This window comes from Canis lupus, chromosome 36, assembly GCF_003254725.2.
Source record: "Canis lupus dingo isolate Sandy chromosome 36, ASM325472v2, whole genome shotgun sequence".
Lineage (NCBI taxonomy): Eukaryota > Metazoa > Chordata > Mammalia > Carnivora > Canidae > Canis > Canis lupus.
The window spans coordinates 11321509-11340229 of record NC_064278.1 but is presented as its reverse complement, the minus strand read 5'-3'; the positions used below and the strand labels follow the sequence as shown (position 1 = coordinate 11340229).

General features: G+C 35.1%; 1 protein-coding gene across 7 annotated transcripts in view; it reads left to right on the top strand.

Annotated features, from left to right (window-relative positions):
- LOC112668030 (sodium channel protein type 1 subunit alpha) overlaps positions 1–18721 on the top strand; it is a 277785-nt gene that overhangs the window by 208268 nt on the left and 50796 nt on the right. For 5 of the 7 annotated variants that reach the window (XM_049106361.1, XM_049106355.1, XM_049106357.1 and 2 more), the window contains 10 exons: positions 3664–3784; positions 5725–5812; positions 7412–7540; positions 9722–9813; positions 10707–10976; positions 12774–12837; positions 13345–13486; positions 14149–14355; positions 16021–16305; positions 17276–17656. In XM_049106361.1, coding sequence (XP_048962318.1) covers positions 3664–3784; positions 5725–5812; positions 7412–7540; positions 9722–9813; positions 10707–10976; positions 12774–12837; positions 13345–13486; positions 14149–14355; positions 16021–16305; positions 17276–17656 — 1779 coding nt within the window. The remainder of the gene's footprint in view (positions 1–3663; positions 3785–5724; positions 5813–7411; positions 7541–9721; positions 9814–10706; positions 10977–12773; positions 12838–13344; positions 13487–14148; positions 14356–16020; positions 16306–17275; positions 17657–18721) is intronic. The other 2 variants (XM_049106360.1, XM_049106359.1) reach the window with 2 other exon arrangements.

Sequence of the window (18721 nt, the reverse complement as noted above, 5' to 3'; positions counted from 1 at the left end):
TGCTACAGGTTGTTCTTTAGACTGCTTATCCCAAGCCTAAAGGGAAAAAATAGAATAAGACTAGGAGAGAAAAAAAATTTTAAATAAGACATGTTCCCTTCAGTTAGGTGGTAAACATGTGAGAATGCTTTCCATTCCCCCAGTGAGCCAGAAAAAGAGGAAAATCTTGGCCTGAATCCACAGGTTATCGCAAAATAGAGTAAGACCATTTAGAATGCCCAGGGGGGAAAAAGTATTAGACGCTGTGGAGTTGGCAGGGATGAGGAATGTTCCCAGAGATAAGCACCAAGAGGAATCTCTTGACTTTCTATGAAGTTCTTTACACCCAAAACTTCTGAAATATCTCTCCTCCTGCCACATGGCTCCCATTCTATCCCTCTCTTCTAGAATCTCTTCCCAAACCAGCAGTTTAGAACTGGGAAAAGGTTGACTCCTCTTCTGATGGAAGACTGAGCCAGGGAATTTCCCTAGGTCACATGCCAGGGCAACATCAGGGGAAAGGTTTACCTTACAGCCCAACTTGGAATTCTTTTGCCATTTGCAGAGTCACATTTTCTTTTACATGGTAATAAAGTTTACCATTAATATAGAATTCCTTTTCATTGAGCATTACATAGGCTCAATTTGGAGTGGCATGTAACTATATATATGTATATGTGTATATGTATATATATATATATGTATATATTCTTTCAATAGGAAAATATATTCAATGTTTCAAAGAATTGATTTCCAAATATATCTTTGGAGCATAGTGTATGTACAAGTTGAAAATCGCTTGTTTTAAATTTTGAGGCTGAAGCATAAATTTCATCAACCCGTATTCTATATTTTCTGTTGTTTATGACCATTGCTAACCTTCCTCTATTACTTTTGTCAGTGCATTTACCTTCAAAGCAGGCAAATGCAGTAAATTTAATTTTGGTAATTTTTTTAGATAAATACAAAATCGGGGCTTGCATTGAAACGCTTCATTGTAAGGAATATGGCCCCTAGATTGAAGAAAAAGTTAAGATTTCTTTAGAAGTGGACATCTTTAGAAAATGAGACTGGAAAACTATGGCTTGTTAGATTTAATGTCCACCTTGGGAAGAAAATTATTAAAAAATAGCTTTCTAAAAACTCCGAGACAAAAATCACTTGATGCTAACAAGCACAGATTCATAAATAGCAGTTTCTACCAAACTTTCATAACATAATTGTTTCCTTATTGACCATGCAGCTAGGTCAAGAGGAAGAATTTTAATGCTTGTGTACAACATAATCATTGACAATTTGGGCAATTTTAAATATTGCTCATTAAGAAACACAGGTTCACAGCCCCGCTATTGAAGAATCACCTGAGTATTTTATGAAAAATACACAATACTAGGCATCAGAATCTCTACTGAATTGGAATCCTAACAACTTTATGAGCTAAGAATGTGTATTCCCATTTTTCAAAAGAGACAAATGAGTCACATGAAAATGAAGTAACTTGTCTAGGATCTCACCGCTAGAAGGCTACATTTGAGCCAGACATCTGACTCCAGAGTCTGCACTCTTAATAACTACATTAGTTAAAACAAATCCTACTTATATTTTCCTAACGTTGCTCTCCAGATTGTCAGACTGTTGAGTAGCAGGGGTGTTTGCCTGTTTTTCTTGGTTTGCCTTTAAAATCAGAATTGATTTTTACCTGGCTGAAGAGAGTCTGAACTAGCAGTACAATGCATGGTTTACCTCTTGACCTGTGTTGCCAAATGCAATAGACATTAGCCAAGTGTGGCTAAAGTACTTTAAATGTGGTGAGTCCAGACTTTGAAGACTTAGAATTGGTATGAAAAAAAAAAAAAGTAAAATCTCTCAATAATTTTTAATATTGATTTCATGAAATGATAATATAATGGATATATTAGGCTAAAGAAACTATTAAAATTAATTTCATTTGCTTCTTTACTTTTTAAAACTATGACTCAGAATATTTAAAATCACATATGGTCTCAGATTTGTAATTCTCATAATATTTCTATTGGACAGCTCTGATCTAGGTAAACATTCCCTTATCCTTCTAAGTTTTCTTCCATTAGCTGATATAGTTGAACATTTACTAGTATACAGACTTCTTGGGGTCATGTCTATCTTTGTTTTCCCTATAAACCATAGCACAGAGATTTGCACATATTGTGCTACATAGTTAATATACATCTTTTGCATTGATATTTAATTCAATTAATATTTGAACCTAAACTAGTTCCATGATACTTTCCATGTGTTTGACATGATCATACATATTAGCAGCTTATCATATAGGGACTCAATAAATGTTACTTGAATTTAATAACTACATATGAAGAGGTGACAAATCTGACCACCATCTAATGTATGAAGAGTTACACTCATACAAATGTATCCTTAAAGTGATATTTCATATATAGAATCTCATTTCTGATTCAGTGAAAATGCTATTTTGAAATTTGTTCTGAGGCACATAATTATTCATATAATTATTTAATTATGTTGAAATGAATCCATGAGTTTTCTGCACCCTTGGGCTGTGAAGAGAAGTCTATTTCAAGCTCAATGCTATTTATCAGCCTTTCTCCTCAACCATCAATTTTGAACTTCTTCATTGGTATTGAAGTAACTTTGTACAGTAAACATTATCCTGAGGAGTTGTGGTAATGAAATTTTTATTGAACTAATCAGATTTAAAAGACGCTAAGGTACTTCATTATATAATAAACCATCCAACACATTCTTTTAAAAAGCCAATATTAAAGTATACATTTAGAATTGGTTAAGACGGTAAATTTTGTTATGTGATTATTAGTAAATGCTTTAAGAAACACAGAATCAGAATCTTCTGTTATATGAAATTTATGTCATTGTATGTTGCTACTTTATTTTTTTGGCTGCACACTGCTAATTGCTCTGAAATATATCTAATTTTTAGAATGTGATTCCATTTACATTAATGGAACCTAGGTTTTTGGGGGGCTTTGGGGTTTTCCTCTGTGCTAAAAAATCACTACATGAGATGAGCATTCAACTGGGATTAGAATTCAATGTGTCAGCTAACTCAGAAATCCCAATACAGAATTTAGCACTCCTGGTCAACAGATACTCTCCAGGGAGCTTGGCTTCCAAAAATCAATTATTGGATTATGTCCATCTAACTCAAGAGTGGTTTTGATGGTGGCTGTTTTTATTTCCTATTACCCGTAGAGTGATGATATTTATTTTAAAGAATAAGTGGTTAAAAAATAATTTCAAAAAAAAAAGAATTAGTTCTATTGAATGATTTTGCATTCTAAGGGACTAATTTTCAAGATGTTTGAATTGGGAAAGCTTGGAATCACTATCAAAGGAATGTAGTGTCTTAAGAGTTTTAGAATGAAATGAAATACATACCAATTTAAGACTTTCATTTAACTCAGATGCTTAAAATATTAAGAAAATAAATACATTCTCTTGGCCAAATACCTTATGTATGATAAAATTGCAGGTAAGTACCAGGTAAAAGGTAAGTGACACCATTGGATGTCCAGTGACAGTTTGGCTGCATGGTGCACAGTAAGAATTGCAATATTGGAATGATTCATTATGACAAATAACAGAAGTAGGCAAAAAAGTTATATGGTTTATACTTTTATACTTCTATGTTGTGTTCCTATCTTACAGACTTTTATAGTATTGAATAAAGGGAAGGCCATCTTCCGGTTCAGTGCCACCTCTGCCCTGTACATTTTAACTCCCTTCAATCCTCTTAGGAAAATAGCTATTAAGATTTTGGTACATTCATATCCTTTTCAAGTGATCGATACTAACTATTTGTGGGTGATCTATAAGTGTTTTGTAGCTAAATATAAAGTTTGCTTGGGAAATGTCCATATTCTATGGCATTTATCAATATATCTTTCAAACATATATTATATGTCACTCTTCAACATTTGGTATATATCTTCCTAAAAATACTTGTATGTATTGAGTCTTAGAAAACTAGTGAAAGGTGGCCATATTTATCCTTACCATCTTTGTACAAAGTTTGTGACTATCTGGAACTTGCAGTGAATAATGATATAATAACAGAGAAATCTATTTCCAGAGCCAAGTGTAGACTTATTTATTATATAAAGCATTTTAATGGACCTTAGTATAAACCTTTAAGTATATTTTCTGTGGGAGAATGTCAAGGGGCATTGGCCAATACTTAGTGAATTCTTGAACTTTTCTAATGAAATACCTGAGGAAATACTGGAATATTGGCTGAATTTCAAATTTAAGTCATTGAATTATGGCTGTGTCATGTAAAACTGATTGCTTAGTAAAGACTCTGGAAATTAATGAAAGAAGCTGAGATTATATTTCTGAATAGTCTTTAGGGATTTGACTTTGCAATTTTCATTGCTGTTAAAAACGGACTCTAAATTCATCTATTCATATTCATTGGCAGGAATACTTTATTTCTGGTTATGTCTCATTTGATAGCTTTGGTGATAAACACATACTATCTGATTTTTTTAAAAGATTCTAAAACTAAAAAGGCCATTCTATTTTTAACCTGCTAGCAAGAGAATCCTTAGAGGTCTAAATATGATGCTATTAATATTAAAAGATTTGAAACATAAGAATTATATGTTCAAGGTTTTTACATTTACAGAGGTTACCTTATCCTAGTTTGTACTCCGAGTGCCATCATGTGGTCATTTGATGAAAACTTCCTTTTGCACTTATGGAAAATTTTTGTTTTGGCAGTAAACCGTAGTGGAAAGAATGTTGGCTATGAGGGCAGGAAACTTATGTTCTACTCCTCAGCCAAGTTATCTAATTTCTCTAGAGCTTAGGTCTTATTTCTCTAATTCCTGAAATATAGTGATTAGGCTAGGTGTTTTTCAAGGTCCCTTTCAGCTCCCTAATAGTTCTGTCTTCGTCATTTGTTTGAGCTAACACTTGGATCCTGTCTACTAACATTTAGGCCTCTGCCAAGTACCTTCCACGTTTTTAACTCATGTCATCTGCACCTAGAACTGACCAGGTCTAGACTTGACCAGCTACATTATAAGAAAGTCAGTGGAGACCTAAGATTCTGTGGTCAGAGTGGCTGAGTGACTTGCCCAAGATCACTTTTATGTTGAATTTTAATTATAATTCATATCACATTAAATCCTGGCCTTCTGGAATTTTCATTTTTACCCATATTCAGTACTGCTGCACTTGTACAAACTCAAAGTAAAGCAATCAGACACTTAGCACCATGCTATACTATGACTACCAATTTTTAAAATTTATCATATTTACATTATTATTTAATGCATCAAATTTCTATGTATTTAAGAAATTACAATATTGCATATATGTGCCTTCCTTTAAGATTTGCTCTTTTAGTCACTTGAATTAGTTCAAATTCAAATTGGTTCAGATCGGTTATCTCTCTTCAAAAGCTGTACTACTCCTGATTGCACAGTTTTCTCACTGAAGTAAGTATACCGATTCAATAATAGTATCAAAGCAACATTTTATACTTACATAAAGCTTCCTCATACATTATCTCACTTAATCTACACACTCCTCTGTGAGGGCGATATTATTGCCCATATTTGACAGATGACAAAATGTAATTGCCCCCAATGTATTAGACAGTGTCCTGGACAAACTACAGTTTGAGCTTTCAATGCTGGTTTTATATAATATAATACATGGATTTAGATTTTCTTTTGTGTGTTCCTTAACAAGTATCTACATTATTCAGCATGCTAATTATGTGCACTATTTTGACAAACTGTGTGTTTATGACAATGAGTAACCCTCCTGACTGGACAAAGAATGTAGAGTAAGTTCAACTTATATTTAAACCACCTACTATGTGAGCGTGTGTTTGTGTGTGTATGTGTGTGTGTGTGTAGATGAAAGCATATACATGTAGAGACATACAGACATGTATATCTATCTATTTAGGATTTTGAAAAAATACCCCACGTACTTTCCAAACAACACTGAAGAGTATTTTTAGTAAAGCCATTTCTGAGCACAAGTACAAGCAGGAAGACAAATGACATTGGCCTTCAGGCCTGCTGGTATTGGATTTAATATCGGTCCCTCACTTATATTTGATGGTTATCAGAATCCCATCATCCTTGGACATTCACCATTTTTCCTTTAGGATCTACAGTGGCCAAAGCAAATGTGATGAAAATAATTGCAGAAAAGAACCAATATGATAGACCTTGATTCCAATTAAATCCTAGATGAATTCAGTGAATTAAGAACTTATAAGGGAATGTTACACATGCCATAAGAGGACAATGTTGATCCTCTTCAGAGTTTTCATTTCCATCAGGCACATCCACTTTGTGTCAGGCTTATATTAGTTTTAAGCATTGTCATCAAAAACTTCACTGAAAAAAAAAATCCCCAAATTTGGAATTTTACAACTTGAAAATTCAATAAACTGCAGGCTAAACTAACTGGAGTGAAAGTTACGTTTGTGTTTTTGGAAACCTGAAGCATCACTAACTGCACTAGTGTCTCTGCTCTGGGCTACCTCAGAGGGCAGAGAGGCTGGAGTTGTGTTAAGTCCTGCTGAGGCTGCTCACCTGCCCAGGTTGTAACCACTCTTGCTCTGTGGCTGCTGACCCTGAAAACAACCGCCACAGAGTATTCCCAAGAGCCCTATCCCTCACTGGACACTTCCAAGTTGGAGCCAATCAGAAAGAAACAGAGATCCTACAGGAAATAATACAATTTGCGTACAAAGAATTCCTAAAGTACTAAAGTTAACCTGTGAGGCCCAGACGTCTTCAGTCCCCTGGTTTCTGTGATTTTATTCTCTAACTTGTGAGTAGAAGGTCAAAACTTTGGAATCATCTAAATTTCTGAATTAGACTAACATTTTATTCCAAATTAAATTTTCAATTAACTCTTATGACCCTGGAGTTACCCTGTTTTGATGTTAATAAAATCCTTTATCCAAGTTAGTTAACTGTCTTATCTTATAGAAAGGGAAAAACACGAGACTTGCTAACTTGTCAATGTTCTTTCATTCATAAAACATGATTGAAATTAATTTTTTAGTGTCTAAGGGAAAATCATTTTATGCTTCTGCAATATTATTAGTTGGCCCCTCTATCATGTGAATGAACTGGGTAATTTTCAGGAGGTTCTATTCATTTATGTCAATCCCAAGACATTTCAGACAGTAGCTCCATAGACTTTATACAGCATGTATTTCTCACTCTGCCCTTAGGACACTTTAAAAACAACTCTTTATATGTTAGGGAGTGGATTTAAATTTTTTATTTCCATGAAAATAACAGCCTGCTTAGGTTCCTTTTTTAATATTCATCTACAGCAATGACAGAATGATAAGAAATTGATATGCTATAAAAGAAAATTATGTCTTTATCAATTCTTTTTGGATACTTGCCTCCAGGTACACCTTCACAGGAATATATACTTTTGAATCACTTATAAAAATTATTGCAAGGGGCTTCTGTTTAGAAGACTTTACTTTCCTTCGAGACCCATGGAACTGGCTCGACTTCACTGTCATTACATTCGCGTAAGTGCAAGATACTTGAATCTGCAAGATAGAATGTGGTTTGACTTTCTATGAGTGCCTATGTTTTTAAAGACTAAGCTTGCTTTAACTGAAAAGATATTTTGATGTGATTTATATATTTAAGCTCCTGATTTTATTTAGGACAACAGAAGTCAAAGTGCTTTACTTTGGCATACAGTTTCTGCAGGGGAAGTGAAGTTACAACCTCCGCGTGTAACAAACATGAAAGCAAATTTCATACATGCCACTTGTTCAACACACACACAACCTCCTCCCACACTCACACAATATGAAAGCACAGGTATATTCATAATACATCTGTGAAAATCACTTTTAAAAATTATAGCCACACACACAAAAATTATAGTCACAGACAGCTTTGCTGACTGCACAAATTTTCATTGACCTTACCTGTATTATGTATTCTGTCTTCTTTTTTAAAAAGATTTTATTTATTTATTCATTGATTCATTCATTCATTCATTTCAGAGAGAGTGAGAGACAGCAAGCAGAGGAAGGGGGAGGGACAAGTAGACTCCACACCCAGTGCAGAGCCCAATGCAGGGGTTGGTCTCACAACTCTGGAAATCACAACCTGAACTGAAATTGAGATTCAGATGCTTAACTGACTGAGCCACCGAGGCAATCCTCTGTCTTCTTTTATTGGTTGGTACAATAATAGTCTATAAACATCTATGAGCATCAAAACATTCTTACAGATCAAACTAATAGGAAAAAATAAGGTACTTAACATATTATGTATTTAATATAGTAAATTATTATTTTATCAGCAAATTGATTTTTAAGACTTACGAGCAGACACATTCTCTGTATTTTTCTTTTTTTAAAATATTTTTATTTATTTATTTATGATAGACATAGAGAGAGAGAGAGAGGCAGAGACACAGGCAGAGGGAGAAGCAGGCTCCATGCAGGAAGCCTGACGTGGGACTCCATCCCGGGTCTCCAGGATCACACCCTGGGCTGAAGGCCGCGCTGAACCACTGAGCCACCCAGGAATCTCCTGTCTTTTTCTATTCCTCACCTGGTCCTATTTATTTCTGCCTCTTTTTTTTTTTCCCCCCTTTCATGATTTTCTTCATATCATTCTTTACCCTCAACATAAACCTTCTTATCTTCATCTCCCATCCAGGTACACTCAGTAGTAATACGGACAGTTTCTCCAACCATCTCCTTTTTTTCTAGTGGTAAACTTCCCCGAGGAAGAAGACTCAGAAAAGTAACCAAAGGTCATTGGGGAGTAGGTGAAATTAGTATAGAGGAAGGTGACCTGTGTCCACTTGCCCTCATTGTTCCTTCAGGAGCTGATTTTCTTGGTCTCTTGTAGGCATAATGGGGGAGATAGGAGGAGAAATAGGGCTGACATACATACTCAAGGCTCTAAATGCTGCCTGTCTGGTCTTAATTACATAGCTAGTCAAGATAAGCCAGTCCTTCACTAGTCCTTCTCAGACAATTCAAAAGAAAGCATATTGGGACAATTGTTTTTTGCTAATAAAGTAACAGTAATAGCAAGGGCACCATTGAGCCCTCAAAAAAATCTTGTTCTTACATTGCCTAACTTTAATTAGGAGTTGCACCAGAAAAAAACTTTCATGTACAGATAGTAAGGCAATCTGCCCTTTCCTACCTAAATTTCTCTTGGATGATTACATACCCCCCCTTTTTTTTCTAACTGAAACCCTGAAACTATAGCCAAGATTTATTTTCTATGTATTTAATTCTCCTTAGTTACACATGATGTTGATTGTATTTCTTGCCTAAATAGCAACAGGATTATATACTTTATGAAGTTTACATCTATGAACAGCCTTAATTATGTAGGCTAAGTGAACCATAGTGATAAACTCTAATTTCTAAATTGCTACTTAGAATATTATCATTTAGAATCACCAGGAAGGTCTTTATAAAAGGTCCAAGCAAATAATATAAATCCTGCTTAAATCTTGAATAACTCTGATTTAATTCTACAGGTATGTAACAGAATTTGTAAGCCTAGGCAATTTTTCAGCTCTTCGAACTTTCAGAGTCTTGAGAGCTTTGAAAACTATTTCTGTAATTCCAGGTAAGGAGTGATTGGTGTGAAGCATAAGGGTCCTTATACCTACAGCTCTTTCTTTGTATCCTGTTATTGTGTTGTGTGTGAACTCCCTATTACAGATACGTGACAGAGTTTGTGGACCTGGGCAATGTCTCAGCGCTAAGAACATTCAGAGTTCTCCGAGCACTGAAAACAATTTCAGTCATCCCAGGTGAGAGCTAGGTTAAAAACCAGGGCTGACCCATCATGTTTCTTCAGTGACAGCTTCTTTACTTGACACTCAGCATTGCTGAAAATCAGGAATCATAAGGAAATAATCAAAATCATAATCAAAATTGAGTGCTTTACAGACAATAATTCTTATTTGGACATGAGCTTTTATGCTTTTCCACTTTTCATCAGCCTAGGAGTTTAATAGTGTTTTGCAGGAGATACTGAAAAGTACAGCGTGTGTGTTTTGTACTTAGAGATGGCATATTTTGTTTTCTTTTTCTCCATGTCAGTTGTACCAAGGATTTGGTCCCTACTGAATGTACCAACTTATAATTTCTTGCTCATTGTAGGTATTGATGATGATGAATATACAATGTAAATTCTAATATTGCTTTAAAGAAAAGGAAATAAGATAATAGAGAATAGCATGAGTCTGAATGGAGGATTTATTGTCTTAAAGTATAGTTATATGCCAAACCACCTCCAGAGTTATAGCAAAACATTTCCTACTTATAAATAGGCATTTAAAAATATGTATCAGGTAATTTGCTATAAAACTGACAAATGACCCCAGTGAAAGTGTAGAATGAGTTTCATTAGCTAAAAGTAGAGATACAAGAGCCTTTTCTTAACACAGATTTCATGAAGACCGTGAACTTTCCATTATTTTCTCTCAACATAATGGGATATGAACTTCATTTCATTGCTTGGATTATTATGTTTCCAAAGCTTATCTCCTTAGCACTTTAGCCTACATAAAGTGTTGCTTATCCACTAGCATTACAGTTATTTTCAGACTTATGCATGGAATCTTTGTTTTCAAGAAAATTGTGGAGACTTTGTTATTTTTGACCTTCTAAGTCTTCATAGACATCACCTTCTTTCTTTAAGGCCTGAAGACCATTGTGGGGGCCCTGATCCAGTCAGTGAAGAAGCTCTCTGATGTCATGATTCTGACTGTGTTCTGTCTGAGTGTGTTTGCACTGATCGGGCTGCAGCTGTTCATGGGCAACCTGCGGAATAAATGTGTACAATGGCCTCCCACCAATGCTTCTCTAGAGGAACACAGTATAGAGAGGAATATAACTGTGAATTATAATGGCACGCTTGTCAACGAAACTCTCATTGAGTTTGACTGGAAATCATATATTCAAGATTCAAGTAAGAATTTTTGTTACATAAATTTATTTTTTCATTGATCTGTCTTCCACCAACACATGAAAAATTCTCTTAAAATGATTGTGTAATAGGTTCTGATCTTTTAATCATCTAATCAATGGTTTGCATATACACTTAATTATTTTATTGATAACTGTTTTAATTTTGACTCCTAAATGCCATTTTCTGTTGTATCATTATATGGGAGGCTGAAGAATTCGGCTGCAAAGAAAGTAAGTAAAATTTTCTCTTTTATTTAGTTTTAGTATTTGCCAGTAGCAATGTTTCAAAAGCAGAGACAGAACATAATTCATGGAGAAATGGAATGTCTTTTTTAAAGAAAAATATTAAATATATAAAACTTAGTCTTTAGATGAGCTTGTATCGTTATTAGTTTAAGGTGATGAGTAACACTGAGGAAAAAAAATCAAAGAAAAAACCTTAGTGACTGTTGTATGGAACAAGTAGGATTAGTCATAAAAAATTACTGGTAGTTGGATAATTCTTAAAGGCATGATAAGCATTATAAAAAACCTAATCAGTGTCTCTTTTTATAGTTGGAGATCTAGAAAATGCCTTGGATGACACAGATTAACTCTTTCATGACATTAGTGATATGTCAACAAATATTTTGCAAACGGTTGGAAATCTCTAGATTAAGAAAATTATGTGTTAAAGCAAACATGAAATGTCCCTTATTCACTTCGTATGATGCCACTAAGGCTATTGCTGTCACCAACTCCCTGAAATCTGTTATATTTTTTCTCTTCATCTAACATTAAGGGTCTATGAGGATGTCTGTTAGGTTTTATTCTCTCATGTGAAAATGTGCTGGACTCCATTTCTCTTATTGTCAAAGTAAAAGAAAGAAATAATAAATATCTGAGGCATTTTTCATCTCTATCAATTTGTACTTATTTTGCCTAGTAGTACTTTATTTGTTGAATGGAGTATTCAATAATACTCCAATTGTTGAAAAGATTATTTAAAATTTTTTTAATTTATATTTTAAAAAGGTTTTATTTGAGAAAGAGAGGCAGACAGAAATAGCGACTGGGATAGCACAAGTAGAAAGGAGAGGGAGAAACAGGCTCCCTGCTGAGGGGCTTGATCCCAGGATCCTGGGATCATAACCTGAGCAGAAGGCAGACACTTAACTAACTGAGCCACCCAAGTACCCAAAAAGATTAATTTAAATCAAATGCAAATATAAATAAAATGGTTTATCTTTGAAAGTAATAGAAAATTAAATTTATTAAAATTAAAGGTTAAACATTATGACTGAAAGTTATAATTTCTTCAGATTAAGTTTCTAGATCATTGACTTTAATGAAATATTCTGGAAGTTGGTAGAATGGAAATTATAATTAACTATTAAACATTTATAAGTAGTTTAGCATACAGAAGAAAGAAAAAATACAATCCTTTTATTTTCAAATACTTGGCTATTTTGAAAAATAAAGGAATCTCTTCATGCTTATCTATTTTTACAGAATGAAATTTTTATTTTTCACAAGGGTGATGGAAAAAACACTGATACCTTTTAAATTTTTCTGCTAGCACCTGCAATTATTGTTAATTTTACATTCATAAAAAGCAAATGCTTTCTCCTATTAAGTATCCAGTCCCTTTAATATAATATCTAGTATTTAGAGGGGCAGGTGGCAAATACGTCTGTCTTTGAGTGAATTATAATATATTTTCAATTACTCTATGAATCCTAAAAGTTGGGCCTGATCTTGCTTTCATTTTGGAATGTAATGCAAATGCCCATCATATGACTTTCTTTTTTCTAACCAGGATATCATTATTTTCTGGAGGGTATTTTGGATGCACTCCTATGTGGAAATAGCTCTGATGCAGGGTAAGCCAATAATTTGTGTGTGCTTGTGAATGTGTATACTTTATTAATACGTATTTGCTATAATTAAGGTTACTCCTAAGGTGAGGGATTATTTAAAGATTAGGCAAGCTTTTATGTTTCATAAAACAAGGAACAATACTTTGGCTTTAGTGGTTTGTCTCTTAGAATACTATATGTGAGCTGGAAGACAGGTCTAGAAGCTTCATAGTGGGGAAAATAAACTAGAGTATGCTAAAATTCTATTTATCAACAGAAAATAATTTTGTTAGATATTAGTAAAATGCTAGGCAATATTTTAATGATGACATCAAGAAGCTAGTAAACTTATGTTAAGTCTAAAGTTGGGAAATGTATGTTACTTACTTATCATGCTTCTATCCCTTGAGATAACTTCTATGTCTTGAAATTGCCAGTTTTCCTGGGTAGACAATGCTTTAAGTATATCACGCTATCAGAATAAAAGGATAGCAGAACTTCTTGTAATACTTTCTTTTGCCCCACTTATAGTCAATGTCCAGAAGGATATATGTGTGTGAAAGCTGGTAGAAATCCTAATTATGGCTACACAAGCTTTGATACCTTCAGTTGGGCTTTTTTGTCTCTGTTTCGACTGATGACTCAGGACTTCTGGGAAAATCTTTATCAGCTGGTGAGAACCTGAAGATATACATACCTCATTTACCTAGAAGCATCTAAGAAAAGCATCTTAGTTATAAAATCCAAATCACAGCATAATATAGTAGAAGGAACAGAACTCGAAATTAGATTTGAGTTCCTTTATCATATTGATTATAGCACATATTCAGCATATTGATGACAGGAATAACAATTTTCTCTCATTTCTCTTAGGCTCAAAACCAATTTCCCACTCTTTCCAGACACAGGTCCTCTAAATAGGAGGTACATCTTCCCCTCAGCCCCATCTGCCCCCTCAAGTATTATTCCTCAGGTGGCAGGTGGTGAAAATCAATAAGCAGATAGAAAGATAACTTTGATGTCCTTCTTGACTTTTATCACAGGCTCAGCTCTTTGATGAAATCTCAACGGTATTTAATTTGATTCTGATTTATTTATTTACTTGCTTACTTATTTACTTATTATTTATCCGAGAATTTCCTCCTAGAGATCAGAACGTGACTGCATGAGTTAGGGGGAAAGGAAGAGGAGGTTACAATCAAGGAGGTAGAAGGGGGTGTAACCATCATAATTATTATTTATGTCAGAGTCCTACATGACATATAAGTAAGTTGAAAGTTGAAGGTCCTAGTGAGTGAAATGATATTGAAAAAATAATTTTAATGTTCTTTTCAGACATTACGTGCTGCTGGAAAAACATACATGATATTTTTTGTGCTGGTCATTTTCTTGGGCTCATTCTATCTGATAAATTTGATCCTGGCTGTGGTGGCCATGGCCTATGAGGAACAGAATCAGGCCACCTTGGAAGAAGCAGAACAGAAAGAGGCTGAATTTCAGCAGATGCTCGAACAGCTTAAAAAGCAACAGGAGGCAGCTCAGGTAAATTTTCCAAATCAAATAGGTCTGTCTCATGATACAATTCTTTTTTATTGTTTTGATTGTTACAAAAATACTGGAGAAAAAGTGAGAGATGGATAATTGTTTGACTCCACTTAGGCTGGTAGTTGGCAGATTAGTAATGGTTTCTACATATTAGTTATCTGGAGATCATTTAGTTTAATTTTTTTCTAAGATGTCTGTAGTATTGGTCACAATGGAAATCTCTCATGCCTTTTTAATGTTTTAAGTTTTTTTATGACTAAAGGAAAAATGTGATTTTGAATCTTCTCAAGTGAAAAACATACTGAATGAGTACACTGGCATTGGGAGAAATCCCTAAGAAGTCATCTTTTCTTAGAAAAAAAGTATTGGTTATTATATAAAAAGATGTTCATCTGACTCTTTAAAGATCTTTAACCAAAGATATACTGGCTTTTTTTAAAAAAAAATTCTATTTATTTATTCATGAGAGACAGAGAGAGAGAGAGAGGTAGAGACACAGGCAGAGGGAGAAGCAGGCTCCATGCAGGGAGCCTGATGTGAGACTTAATCCCGGGACTCCAGGATCACGCCCTGGACCAAAGGCAGGTGCTAAACCAATGAGCCACCCAGGGATCTCCTCTACTGGCTTTTAATATGGTTGCTTACTTGTCTTTCTTATATAGTAAATAAGGAAGGGATGAAATAATACAATGTTCTATGACAAAGCAGTATTCAATAGGCATATGAAAGTCACCAATTTTATGAAGACCAGGTGGCCTATGGATTGCTTGTTCTTATAGTGAGGTATTGATACTCTCAGTGTGATAAAATGCCTGTTTCATCACTTCCATCTTCATTCATGCTTTCTGTCTATCATACAACTCAGTACATTTACTTTAGAATAAAGATGTTTGGGAAATACTGATTTATTTGCAAGAGTCCCTGTATTGAGGATACTCTGAGAACAGTAGTAATAATCAAAAAGTGCCAACTGAGTACCAGTACAAGCTATGATCAAAAGCGTCGTTTTCATTCCACGCCCATACATCCAGCAAGAACTAGTGGTGAGCCAAAGAAGCTGGGGATGGTGTTTGGAGAATGGAATGTCTTGTCTTGCTTAGTAGAAACTGTGACTGCCCATTTTCCAGTCTTTTGGATTATGGAGGGGCAAGAAAGGGATTTTATCACCTTTCTGTAAATTCGATTGATAATATTTTGACAGCCCAATTTTAATAACTGGGAAGAGGATCTCAGCTTTTTATTTCATTCCTCCTACCTTGGAATATGACCTCAATTAAGTCATTAGCTTTTCTTCCATGCTTCAGTTTCTTTTTCAGAGAAAAGAAAACAGTGCTAATTAAATAGCAATTTTTAGAGTAAATCAAATCCCAAAAAGAAATAAAACTTTATGTTCTTGTTGATGCCTGATTGATCCTTTTGAATATGTGGCCTTTATAGTGTAATATAAACACAATAGATGTTAGCACAGATAAAACCACATTAACCCCAAAAGTCTTCATTAGCTAGAAAGGGGGGAAAATCCCACTTACACTTGCAGAGCTTCTTCTTGGACAAACAGCTTGAGTCAGCTAAATATGTTTTTTAAATGTCGTGCAAATACTTGAGCTTAAAAAGATAAAGTCTCCTCTCATGCCATACTAAAACCATTTCTCCTTAATGTAGCAGGCAGCAGCTGTAACTGCCTCAGAGCATTCCAGAGAACCTAGTGCCGCCGGGGGGCTCTCCGACAGCTCATCTGAAGCATCCAAGCTGAGTTCCAAGAGTGCTAAGGAAAGAAGAAACCGGAGAAAGAAAAGAAAACAGAAAGAGCAGTCAGGTGGGGAAGAGAAAGATGAGGATGAATTCCATAAATCTGAATCTGAAGACAGCATCAGGAGGAAAGGGTTTCGCTTCTCCATAGAAGGGAACAGATTGACCTATGAAAAGAGGTACTCCTCCCCGCACCAGGTACGGCACGACTGGGTTAGATGGTGCATGGGTGAAAATCAGAACACTCTAGAGAGGGGGAGAATGAAATCAGATTTACGAATTGTCATCAACTGAACTGACTGCTATGTTTATTATATTTAAACCTATCTTTTCTTCACATAGCTAGGAGAAAATTTTACTCCATGTGTATGTAAGTCTGCGGCTTTGTGTAATTGGGGTAACGCTGGGGTGAAAGGCAGAAGACCTGGATTCCCATCCTGATCCTATCTGCTGATACCTTTTGAAACTAATGACATTTATTCTTTTTGCTCCCCACCCTTTTTAATGAAAACAAAAACAAACCAAAAAAGTGATCCGTAACTTTTCTGGGTTATTTTATGCTGTTCCCTTCCCTCTGCCCCCGCCAACTTCTTTATAAACCAGCATTTGTGCTTCTGAAAATAATCAGGTGTGATGTACATGATCAAAAAGCGCATTACTCTGAATTTCAGAAGTCTGTGCCTCTTAAATGATACAGGGATGATAATTAATGTAAAGTGACTTTAGAAAGATGACCTAAAACGATTTATGAAGTGTTGGACTTCCTTGAAAGGAAAGAACAGTGAGAACAAATGTGTCCTTGTGAAGGTCATGCTGCCAATGTTTATTGAATGTTCATGGTGTCCACAGTATGTACAAAGGATGTTTCCTTTTGAATTTGAAAGACGGTGGTTGGAGGTGGTGTTTTTTCAGTATCTTTAAGTTGTGATCTCTATCTCCCCATTCATAATCTCAAGGACTAGAAATCTTCTCCGAGAAAGCCAATTTAATTTGACCAATTTAATTTCCTTTTGATTAACATTCTTAAATAAGAATGTTAATCAAAAGGAATGAATCACGTTCTGTTATGAATACTGAAATTTCCTTCAACTTAATCTTGTAAAATTAAAAGCACATTTCAAAAGCCTATATTAATATAATTGTACTTCTTTTTGGTTTCTGACTTTAGTCTTTGTTGAGCATCCGTGGCTCCCTATTTTCTCCAAGGCGAAATAGCAGAACAAGCCTTTTCAGCTTTAGAGGGCGAGCAAAGGATGTGGGATCAGAGAATGACTTTGCGGATGATGAGCACAGTACGTTTGAGGATAACGAGAGCCGGAGAGACTCCTTGTTTGTGCCACGACGACACGGAGAGCGACGCAACAGTAACCTGAGTCAGACCAGTAGGTCTTCCCGGATGCTGGCAGTGTTTCCAGCGAATGGGAAGATGCACAGCACTGTGGATTGCAATGGTGTGGTTTCCTTGGTTGGTGGACCTTCAGTTCCTACATCGCCTGTTGGACAGCTTCTGCCAGAGGTGATAATAGATAAGCCAGCTACTGATGACAATGTAAGGAAGTTTTAAATAGTTCAGGCATGGCTGGCCCATTATTGCTGCACCAGCCAGTGTTTCTACAGAATGGAACCCTTTGAGAATGATTCCTGGTTGGTCAAGCTGTGAATGCACCTGCATCTTGTAATACCTTTGATAGACTAACCAACTAAAACTGAAGGCCTCAACACTTTTGCATAACACCGAATGCATTTACTTATTAAACATGCTAAGGATAAATTAGACACAATAATGAATCACTGTCTCCAGTTGGAGGATTTGCTATATACCCATGCTGAGCTTAGTTAGCAAGATATCCTCTAAAGCTTTGGCATAAAAGTAAATGAATGATTCCTCTGTTTAAGTATAAAGGGTGTATAATAAATCTTTCCAACATCTCCTTCACTATCTCTGCCTTATTTTAGAAGATTTTCAAGAACACTGTGCCTAAGTAGATAGCTTCATTGTTATCTTAAAAATTTCTAGTATTCACATTTGTCTTCGTAAAAAAGAATGCTGATATAAGTCTTCTCAAAATTAATCTAAATGACAAGACAGAAATAAATCGTTAATACAGACAGATAAAGGAATTGTCTGTACAAACGAATGTTACGTGTTTGTGAACGTATACGAGGATGAGGAATTTCTGAACACATGCTGCCTCTTATTAGACTGATAACTCACTTGGAAATATATCAGCATGATGAGGCATGACTAAGTCAGAATTAGATGACTTATTGCTTTGGTACCCTGGATGAAACTGTTGTCCATGCAGCATGTGTGTGTTTTTTAACATACAGTTTGTGTTGTCAATGACCATCTGTGTCTTGTGTATAGGAAATGAGATGGCGGCTACATGTGTTGTAATCACTTGTACTTCTTGAAAAATAAATGGCTACCTTCTCAAAAGAAAATGCCTGATCATTTACATGACTTCTCAGGTTGTTTGTTTGCACTATTAGCTCAGAAATAAGGTGAACTGTTAAATATGTCTCTCAAGAGATTTATTAACTATATCAAAATTATATCATGTCTCATAAAATTATGAAATTAGAGAGTTAAAAAACTCAGTTTTTGCTGTAT